At 36.5% G+C, this 11,879-nt stretch overlaps 1 protein-coding gene across 1 annotated transcript in view; it reads right to left on the bottom strand.

Moving 5' to 3' along the window:
* Positions 1-11,606, bottom strand: part of LOC145980075 (glutamate-gated chloride channel-like) — a 70,823-nt gene extending 59,217 nt beyond the window's left edge. The window contains exons 1-2 of the mRNA XM_083113068.1: positions 11,500-11,606; positions 5,994-6,097 (exon numbers count right to left, since the gene is read on the bottom strand). Coding sequence (XP_082969194.1) covers positions 5,994-6,097; positions 11,500-11,567 — 172 coding nt within the window. The 5' untranslated portion in view covers positions 11,568-11,606. The remainder of the gene's footprint in view (positions 1-5,993; positions 6,098-11,499) is intronic.
* Positions 11,607-11,879: the final 273 nt, after the last annotated feature.

The following is an 11,879-nucleotide window of genomic DNA, read 5'->3' as shown; positions in this document are numbered from 1 at the left end:
TCAAGCCTCCCCCTCCAAGTTGGCATATGCATTTTTTCTAGAAAACATTATAGAAGTAAAGTTCAGAGATAACGCCTTCGCCTGGTAATCAAGAGGACCCGGGTTCGGTAGCCAGTGGAGTCACATTTTGGTTACAATTTTAAACTGTACGTCCAGTCCCTATTAGCCTATCTGTGCATAAAGTATACTGATGTTTTCATAGTTCGTGTATTAATAACTACACTTAAACTTCAAATCAATAATATGCTTATCAAGAGCAACATTTTATAGTGAACAATTTCGTTTACAGAATATTATGAGAAGCGACTTTTTACTAATCAATTTATTTAAGCAGACTTTGTCTCTTCATGAACATATTCCTAGAGATTTGAATTTGGTCGTCCGTAAGAAAAGTTTATGAACAAAAAGAAATATAAATTTTGAAGTACAGATGAAAAAAGCTATTTTTTTATGCTACTTATTGCTAGTTTATTCTTCAAACTGGTTTCAAGCAAAGTGTTATTACACCTAAAACATAGTAAGAAATAGTGATGAATCAGCATATTTTGCATTCATCTCGCAACTTCAATAATTGTCACGTCATACCGTTGTTGTCTAGAGTTTTAGATACTTAAAGAAGCACACTATGATACACCTCTCCCCACACTATATACCGGGTCGTCCAAAAGTCTTACATATCGTGAGAAATACACATCGAATCGGAAAACGAAAAAATACGTGTTTAATAAGTGAAAGAAAGCTATTCAATTATATCACACTTGATTCCCCACCCCCGCTCCCTGGGGGTGGGGCGGGGAGGGGGCAACTGTGAAATTTTAAATAAAAACTCCATTTTGTATTGTAGAATCGGAAAGAGGACTTCATTCTGAGTCCAACGAGCTATCAACCATTCTCCTAGCTCAATTAGGAACGGAGATATGGCGATTTTAAATTTTAGCAAAATAATAATAATAATAATAATAAATAAAATAAAATAAAAATAAAATGTAAAGTGCTCCCCTGTGCATAGCACTACGCCATGAAGACGTATAGGAGGTGGGGGGTAACGCCCCACACTTTCTTGATCCGGTCGTGAGTGGGGGTGATGTGATCGGCGCCGGGGCTGTTTCCAACGTTAGAAAAGTTTCTGGATTTGAACCGGCCGGGGATCGAACCCGGGACCTTTAGCATGGTAGTCAGGCGCGTTACCGACCTTTTTTTTTTTTTTTTTTAACAAAATTTTATTTTATCAGCATATATACAAAATATGTCTGTTTTCTTACATAAATTCTGTTAAAGTATTGTATAGAATTTTTAACATAGTAAGTATTATAGCAAGAGTCCCATTTTGGCTATCTGATACAATATTTTTGGCGTAAACATGCATTTGTACCTGTAATATAAATATACATTTCTTCATATATTTAATACCTGTTTACACTTTCACACCACAAGTACATAATTATTGTTTTCTAAACAACACTGAGGTAGTTTCCAAAATACTCATACATTTTTGGATATTGTGACATTTTCCATCTAGTTCTTTTTAAATACTGTGTGAACAAAATGCTATTGCTCTCATACTTTTTACAAAATACATAATATATTGTATTAGCTATTAACCAAATTACTGCATTGTTTTTCTTTTCTGGAAAATATTTGAAATCTGGTCTTGTACACATCGACGGTTGAAAGTATTGGGGTTGATGTTCGACATATTTGTCCTAGATATGTCGTTAGGCATTTCCAAATTTCCTGTACTCCATTACATGTTACTATTCTATGCTCAATGGTGTCTATCTCTCCACATATGTTGCATTTATCAGTTGTTAGTCTATTGATATTATGTAAGCGTTCATTAGTTGGTATAATATCATGTATTACATTGTACCAAACACTATACACTGATGTATCCAGAAATTTCTTATTTAAATTTTTCCAAATATTTTGCCATCTGTTATTGGGAAAATGTTTTTCAATGCGGTGAGTTGGTATCTGCAACTGTTTGTGAAACAGTGTATACAAGTATTGAGAGAGTTTTACATCTTCACCTTTTGGCGGAAGCACCACATAACTGAATTCTTGCATCAAACTTCGGAGATATAACGGTCCTTTTTTCAATCTCCGTAGATCTGGCGGATTTTGGGGTGGAAATTCCTCCGTCCATAACTGTATCCATAATGATGTAATGGAATCTTCGATGCCATAGAGCGTATAGGATCTTGCCAGGAATAGGGATTTGCATTTGATCTCAATATTTGTGAGCTCCAATCCTCCTTTTAGTTTCATTTGCCATAGATTGGATAGTGGTATTCGAAAAAAATGGCCATACCACATAAACCAACCAATTGCTGAATTCATTATTCTGAGGTATTTTTGATTGATTGGGATCACTTGGGCCGTATAGTTTAATTTACTAAACATATATGTTTGCAAAAACCACACTCGTTGTATCATGTTCAACTGTCTGCTTCGCATTTTATAACATTGTATGCGAATGTCTCTCGCTATCTTTTGCCAATTGGATTCTAACATTTGTTCCTCGTCCCTGTGAAAAATTATTCCTAATATTTTAATTTCCTGTACATATGGGATCCCTATATCTGGATATTTTTGATCCCATGTGCCAAAGGGTAGCGCCTTTGATTTTTCCATATTTATTTTGGCCCCACTAGCACGGCAGTATATATGTATCGCTGCCATCATTTTTTCCATTTGCTCGTTTGTGGTGATACAAGCGGATAAATCATCTGCAAAAGCAAACACTTGGTTTTCCCTTAAGGCGTGTATCGCGTCGGGAGTAGTTTTCCTGATATATTGCAGCAAAGGATCCAGGGTTAAAGCAAACAAGAGCATACTTAGTGGACATCCTTGCCGAATTGATCTTGTTATATTTATTGGGGACGACAGGAATCCATTGACCATTATCCGAGATGTTGCCTGTTGATAGAAACCTTTCAAAATATTAATAAATTTATCACTGAATCTATATGCCTTTAGCACCTCAAACAGGTAGTCATGCGACACGAAATCAAACGCTTTTTTGAAATCAAAAGCAAGCACACATGCATCAAGTTTCTGCACCAGATAATAGGATATCAGATCGCGAATCCCTCCAACTGCACTGAATATGTTATGCTTTTTGCCAATGCATGTTTGTTTCTCGCTGAGTATCCGTGCTAAAATTAACTTTAACCTATTTGCTTAGATCTTTGCCATTATTTTATAGTCACAATTTAGTAATGTTATTGGTCTGTAGTCGTCTACTTGTTTTGCATGTGTTTTTTTCGGTATCAATATGATGATGCCTTCATTTTGTAAAACTTTTCCATTTTTAAAGGCATCTTGTATGATTTTGATTAGTTCATATTTTATAATCTCAAAAAACTGCAAATAAAACTTGTAACCAATACCATCTTTTCCTGGTGCTCCTTTCCGACTGAGCCACCGCGGCCACTAATAGAAACATCAAATAAAGCTACAGAGATGGAGGGGGCCAAATTTTAAGGATGTGTTGTAAAATGGAATATATTGCAACTAAAAATGCTTTATCAGAAAAGCAGAGAGAGAGAGAGAGATAAAAGGAAAGAAGAATAAGAGAAAGAGATAAAAATAGAGAAAATGAAAGAACAGAGAAAGAGGAGAATAGAAATAGAGAAATAAAAGCGAGAATAAAGTAAAGAATAAAATGTCCGGGAGAGAGAAACAGAGAAACAAAAAGATGAAAAACAAAATTAGCGAAAGACGAGGCAGAGGAATAAAGGTGCCGAGAGAGAGTGGGATGGGTGAGAAAGAGGAAGATAGGAAGAGAACAATAAAAGATGATGGGAAAGAGAAAAACTTAAGCCATGAGAGAAATAGAAGGAAATAAAAGAAGTGAGAGAGAGAAAAGAGTGAAATGAAAGTACCAAGAGACAGAGAGAGAGAGAGCGATAAATGAAGAAAGCGAAAGAAAGAAGAGAAGAATAAAAGAACCGAGTGAGAAAAGAGAGAATTAAAGCCCGGAAAAGAAAAAGAGGAAAGAGTAAGACGGTGTTCAGAAAAGACAGAGAGAGAGAGAGAGAGAGAGAGAGAGAGAGAGAGAGAGAAATATAAACGGGATAGAAAGAAAGTAAGAGACAAATAGATTCAGGACACAGAAGAGATAAGGTGTGAAGGAAATACTAGAAAGACAGAGACAATAAGGAAGAAGAAATAGATTTGAAGATACGTGGAAAGGGGTGAAATCCAAAGAAAGATATGAGGCGAAAACGAATGCAAGTTATGCTTTCATAATCCAAGAACATTCCCCTTGCCCCTCTCTGTCTTGAGACCCATACTTTAGCTCTGGCTGTATGTGCTTCATACACTGTGATAAATTTTTAAAATCAGGAATGAGATGAACGATTACTGCTTTCGCTTTTTTGTATTTCTTTCAATAGGGCGTGAAGCTTTACGTTATATGTTATCACTTACTTCATGTACATTACCGGACCTCATGGGCTAGATTTAAGTATAGCAAAACAACCAAGAGAACATAGGGTCCATCTTTGCTAAAACTAGTGTAAGTAGGACAAACACATGTACTGCTTATCAAATACAGTATCATTAGTATTTCCCTAACTCTATTATTTTTTAAACAAGTTGCCCATGTCTCATAACATAACATAATTATTCTATCTTCCCTGAAATTCAAAATCCTGAAAACGCACCTATCCTATTCTTCCGTATTTTAACGCAATTAAAATTTGTCAGACGTTTTGTGTTCTAAAAGTTGAAGTATTGAAGGGTGCAAAGTGACGATTGTGCCGACACACCCAACAATCAATCAATCAATCAATAAAAGTTGGAGCTGTTTATTTAACTATCCTAAAACAAGGGAAAATTTGGTACCTTTCGAGGTGGAGATTTATTACACTTTGTTCAAATAACACATTAGTAATGTATCGTCAAAGTTAAGTAACTGCAAAAGAATTTAGATTCTCTAATAAAGTGGCGAATTATGGAACTTAAAACTCAACCCTCAAAAATGTACCATGATGACCTTCTCCTTAAAGAAAAACGCATTAAATACAAAATACTTCATAAAAAATAATTGTGTTCAAAGAGTTGCCGCACAAATGGACCTGGGCGTCATATTCGACGAGAAACTTTCCTTTTCTGAGCACATCTCTGCAGTCACAAAGTGTTCAATGCGTATGCTGGGTCTTCTCTATCGTTTCACCAAAATAAACAACTTGTCTGCCCTCAAATCTTTTGTGTCACCAAAAATTGAATGCTGTTCTCCGATCTGGCCTATGGCATGCCCCTCAAATTCAAATTCCTAAATTTCTTCCTGACCATTGTTCGACACCGAATTCCGTCCGCAAAATACTTGCAAAAGTCCATCCTTCTGCAAATGTTAAATATCCAAACTCCTCAAGAGAGACATAGACTGGCTGACCATATATTTCTACATAAAATAGTGAATGGCAACATCAGAAGTGACCGCCTTCTTCAGGAAATTCACTTTCGTGTGCCTGCCCGCTCAACAATAAGCACTCAACTTTTCGCTTCTCAGAAGCCGAGATTGTGCCTCATCCAGCGCTCTCTGTTTCATAGACTGCCCAGTGAATATAATAATCTAGGAAGCCAAATAGACATTTTTTGAAAATCTGGACCGTTTTAGAAGAAAGTTAACTAAAAGTATATAAGTCTCTTAACCACATGTAATCTTATTCTATGTTATTATTTTTGTCCTTATGTTCTGTTAACTCTTTCCAATGCAAAATGGCTAACGCTGTATTTGGAATCTTCTATTAAATAAATAACGTTCTGATAAACCTGTCTCGTAGTAATTTCTCTATTGGTATTTGCACTGACATCTATAACCCAACTAAGCAAAATTAATAAAAAAAATCAGTAATCTTAAAAGAAATCAAATCCGAATATACACGTGTACACGGTCCATGTCTTACCAACTTTCTCCTTGAGATAATATCGCCGTCAGATGCAAATAAAGCAAATAGATGAAGCAGAAATTTGGAAACACAAACCTGGACTATCCACACCTTCAGGTCGCACTTTCTTGTCATATGTGCCTGTATGCACCAAGTCAGATATTATGTCTGTCTTCGTCTTAGATAATGTATCTTGGCATCTGAAAAAGAGAGGAGGTGAGAATTAAAAGGCATAATTATTTTTAAAAACTCAGTCGGTAAAAAATAATTACACTATGTTCAGCTCCATGTCGCAATGTATGATTTACATATGCTTCTTGCATGATGCGATTAGTAATTATTTTCAAATATTATCTTTGTAATACATGACTAATAAAATTAACTGTTTTTATTCAAATCAAATGTTTCTCACATCTTTAGCTTTATTAGTAGCTATATTTAATTGTTGATTATCCATTGGTTAGGTACCAGAAGATGCTCACTTAGTATGCGCAGTTGGCAATTTTTTCGTCCGTTTGCGCATGACGTTCTAGCGAGAAACTGTTACTTAGCAAGTTGTAGGATGCACGTTTCCGTTGATTTTGTTGTGATATACAATAGATTTTAGCTTTATTCCTCAGCTCAAATGACGACCAGTCTTGTGGGGGATAAGAAGGATTCTACTGTCCAGAATATATGAATATATTCCACATGTAGTTAGTTTCGACATTTTAATATTTGCTAATTTTCACGTTTTATTATCAGCATTGTTATTTGGGTAATTTGGAGCGAGCTGATCCCTTCAAAACTCTCACTACACATCTTTGTTTTTCATTACGGCATACTTTAAAGCAATCATATTATATGCTGTAAAATACACCTCCTTCGCTTGATATGTGAGAGAGATACTTTACACTAATGCCACCCTTTTATTACTTGCTTGCTTATAGCAGTATTAGTTGTTTAATATATATGATATATTATATAATTTCCTTTAATTAGTTTATTAAAACTAGTACAAACGACGACCAATCTTGCCATAGTGGACCGAACTAGTTTTAATAAACTAATTAAAGGAAATTATATAATATATCATATATATTAAACAACTAATACTTCTATAAGCAAGCAAGTAATAAAAGGGTGGCATTAGTGTAAAGTATCTCTCTCACATATTAAGCGAAGGAAGTGTATTTTACACCATATAATATGACTGCTTTAAAGAATGCCGTAATGAAAATCAAACGTCTGTAGAGAGAGTTTTGAAGGGATCAGCTCCCACAAAATTACCAAATATCAATGCTGATAATAAAACATGAAAATTATCAAATATTAAAATGTCGAAACTAACTACATGTGGAATATATTCATATATTCTGGACAGTAGAATTCTTCTCCATCCCCACTATTTTTCTTTCCTGAAATGTATCTACGAACCTCACTGAAATCGAAGACTGGGTCAGAACTACAAGGCAAATTTCAGCTAAAATTTACAGCATGACGAGCGCGCGTCGCCATCTTTAAATATGTCGACCCGTTTCACTCCAATGGAATAATGCTTTCTTATTAAAAGCAAAGCTATCTAAGAGTGTAAGAGCTGACCTTTTGACAAGGCACTAAAAATTCAATATGACGATGAGGATGCATGATGACCTGATGAAGTAAATATTGGAACAAACAACATTATACATCCATCTTACTTAGAGTTCGGGTCTGTGACTTCTAGCTTCGACCAACCACTCCGCTATGGAGAATTGTAACCTAACGAAGCTCTGGCGCCCTGAACACACAGACAGCATAGCTCTCTACGAAGCTAAGCTGTCCTGTGAATATGTGTGCCACTTATCACTATAAAGCTCCGGCTTTCATCAAAAGCGTGGCAATTTCTTCATAATTTGTTCTTGATAAGGAGTTCATCTCCTTAATATCTGTTACTTTCAAAGTATTAGTTCTTTCAATTTGGCGACTAAAATTAGTTACTTATTTTTGTTAAGGCTTTATATTTCCTAATTAGGAGAAGGATTCAATTAGCCTCAATGCCAGGGCACCAATTATGATTTTAAATAATCAATTAATTAATCGGAAGATGAATTCAAGGATTTAGTTCCTATGAAAGCATTGGATGTCCCCCTTCTAGAATATTGTTCACCAATCTGGAACATGGCTGCCCCTTCTCATACCTCCAAAATCGACAGTGTTCTGAGCATTTTCCTCTCCATCGTTCGATATAGAGTGCCTGCCCTGAGACACCAACCTAATAGAGATCTGCTTGTAAATCTACACATTAATACTCCAGAAACTCGTAGATACGTTGCAGATATGAAATTGCTATACAACTCTCACTCAGAGTGTCTAGACCTAGAACACTACCGTACGTAAAATTTACGTATGCTTCGCGCTCAATTCCCCCCCCCCTACCTCCCACATTGCACCCACCTACCCCTCCGCCTATGGTGTTCCTTGGGTATTCTGTCAGGCGCGTGGCAGCACTGTGGTACGGAGGGCGGAAGTAGTGAACATCTTTAGTTTGTGCGTTATGTGGGACACTGTACGTCAATAATACGTAGCGATAGTAACAGAAGAAAAATCTTGGACGTAATTTTGACGTGCATGTAGTAATAACGGCATTTGTATTCACGTAAGATTTGCGTGCCGGTAGTAATACGCGTAGTGAAAATGTCTGGAAAACGTCTGACAACTGATAAAATTTGCGAACTTTTGGTCGGAGCAATAAAGAAAAGTAAACGAGAACTGACACCAGAGTTCAAAGATCTAGATTTTCAAGAGAGAAAGACTGGATCAAGCCTCTTCCTGTTTCACGATGATGTAACTGCAGTATCATATAAGGCCAAACAAAACAAAATTGTGGTTTTAAATTCAACAATACACAAAGATGCAACAATCAGGGATCGGGAAAAAAAAATTCCCGTCCCGATCCCGACTTCGGGAAATAACTTCCCGACTTTTCGGGATCCCGAGCAGTCGGGAAATACCGAATGGCCATTTTAAAAAGTCGTTATTTTTCTGCATTCTAAGTATCTGGAACTTATCGGAAATTGTTAGTTTTTATTCCAGATATGCAAAAACAATCACGTAAAGTGAAAATGACGTGTGGAATTCGAGATTTTCAGAGCTTCGAGAAATTTCGATAATTTCCCATCCAAAAATTTCCCGACTTTGTCGGGAAATGGCGAATTTTTCCCGTCCCAAATATCGGGATTAAAAAAAATCCCGTCCCGACCAAAAAAATTCTGTCCCGCCCACCCTTACTACAAAGGGTGGAGTAGACGCTATTGATCGAATGTGCCAACAAATGAATGCTGGAAGAAAAACTAAGCGATGGCCCCTCTCATTTTTTAATAATATGATCAACATCGCAGCGATCAATGGATACATTATTCACACTCTTAACTTCTACAACAATCAGTGCAACTCAGAAAAGAGACCATTCTCACGAATTCAGTTCATGCTTCACCTCCATGAGAACTTGACCAAGATCTGGCAGGAGCAAAGGCTAATAAATCCGGGAGTGTCACGGGAGTTAAGAAAGTCAATTTTGAAGGTACTGGGGAAGGAAGAGACAAGTACAGTAGCAGCCACGTCACAAGAGAACAGAAAGTATTGCAGTTTCTGCAACTACAAGAAAAGGAAGATGACAACTACGTACTGCTACTGTGGAAAGCCAATTTTTGGTGAGCATCAAAAGAAAAAGTGCCCCAACTATGGATAATTCCAGAAATGCACTATTTTTTCTAAGGTGTCTTTTTATTCCTTGTTAAAAATGTTATAATTATTTGCAAAATTTGCTTTCTTTGTGTATATTTCTCATTAATTCTTAATGTACGTACAAGTTTGTCAACTAATACATTATTTTCATATATTCTGTATTTAATAAAGCCATGCTCATATATTTTATAAAGAATAAAAACTCCAAAATATAGAAAACAATCACAATAATATTAAAAAATATTTGTCACTTTGATTTTATAAACTAAGGTATATGTTAAAAATCATTCACTGCATGTACGTAACATTTACGTTGGGGTAGTTATACAGTAATATGGGAACACGGTAGTGTTCTAGGGCTAGACATAAAACACTTAGCAAGGAAACTTTCCACACTGCAACTCCCAGGCTCTGACTCACTAACGTATAGGCTACCGAACCAATTCAACATATTCTCAAACCAAGTGGATATATTCAGTTCATATTCGTTTTCTATTCCCAACTTAGAAAAAAAATGTACATAAGTAATGCTTTTGTAAAACTGATCTGTTTACGTGGTACTGTTTTGGCTTGTTTATTATTTTTATTTTATGCTATCCTTTTTTTGTGTTTTTAAATATTAGTCTATTGTTTTGCTGTTGTTTCTTTCTGTTTTTAAATGGCTACTGCTGTACTGGAAATTTCAATAAATATACAAATACTACACAGAAGAAAAAAATATATGAAAGCGAAATCAGTCGTGTAGCTTTTATCCAATCCACTTCTGGTAGTCACTTCACGCGATATATAAGGAAATCCGGTGGAGTGGAACATAATACATTATCTATATATACATTACATAATATACAAAAACAGTGGCTTCTGAGTACCCTAATAGAATCCACCCGTAGGTTTTTTTTTCCCAGGGTGTGAGACCAATTACATTTCCCCCAAACATTGCTTTAATTTGAAATTATCGCATCACCTCAACGAGCCTCATTTGTAATTTTGAGTCCATAATTAACGGAAATTGCTGATTGAAATTCACTTGCATCTTTGAAATATGAAATTATAGGCTCATATTCATTTTACATGAGGCTTTCCCATGTTATGACCATAGGTCACACGATCCGGTGATTTCAAACGTTCAACATTAGGATATCGGTGATGTTCATTGTGCATGACATCACGATTAGCTAAAAAATGCCGAAAAGCGACCACAAAGAAGGCAATATATACACTATGCACTATGTACATGAAAAACAAAAGAAAGGTGGTAGAAAAGCGCCGTCAAATACTGAATCAATGCATCTACGCGTATTTCGAACTTGTATCCGTGTCGAAAGGGTCAGTTCGACGAACTACGGAGCCAAGATTCCAGGTTCGAGACCTGAGTAAGGCATGGCACCGTGATTTTTTTTGCAATCATCCATCTTGGAACTTCATTATTTATCCTCATCGTCGCAATTTACTCGAGAGATAGAAAAACCAATATATAATGACCGAAATGGAAAGTTCATGAACAATCGTTATCGTTACCACCAGTGGCGGCGATTGGAGAGGACGGGAGGGGGCAAGTGCTCCCCTCACTTTCTGCCCCCGCACTATATTAAACCCTATCTACCAAGAGAAAGTAAACTATTCTTACCCCCCCCCCCACCCGGTTTGGAACCCATTCGCTGCCACTGGTTGCAAGTAATGTAAGCAGTTTGAAACTGGAGGAAACAGTTAAGAACAATTCTAGGAATTCACAATAAACGGTTGCATCGTGAGAAGCATAACCAAAGATAACTTGAAAATATTTTTAAAGTACCAGTGAAGGGAACCATATAATTAAATCTGAATATATAAATTGGATTGTTGAACGTCTAACAATTAAAAAGAATGATTCGTTTACAAGTAAATTATCGAAGCTTACCGTGTATGCCGGATGTTACCAATTACCATCACAAGAAAGAGAAGAGCTACTTCGTTGCAGATGGACATGTTGGCTGTTGGACGTCAAGTGACAGTTCGACAGGAATAAACGAGGGACGCTGGAGCATCTGTGTCCTCTCCCCCTCCTGCCCCACCGGGTGGCCTGGATGGCGGGCGACTTCCTCTCCAAGTAGCCATATCAGATGTTTTCGCCTGCACGCAAACATAACTGGATAATGTTGGGGCTCTTTCATACAAATGTGCGATAGCCTAGTTCACTACAATGAGGGCCTGGTAACCTTGAATGTGTATATACATACTTGATAAGGCAAAACAGGAAATTTGGATTGCAACATTTTTAAAAATTATGTAGGAAGCTTT

The sequence above is a fragment of the Lepisma saccharinum genome, chromosome 27 (genome assembly GCF_977018435.1).
Source record: "Lepisma saccharinum chromosome 27, izLepSacc3.1, whole genome shotgun sequence".
In the NCBI taxonomy this organism is placed as follows: Eukaryota; Metazoa; Arthropoda; class Insecta; order Zygentoma; family Lepismatidae; genus Lepisma; species Lepisma saccharinum.
The sequence above is the reverse complement of the archived record's forward strand: the minus strand, read 5'-3'. Positions and strand labels throughout refer to the sequence as shown.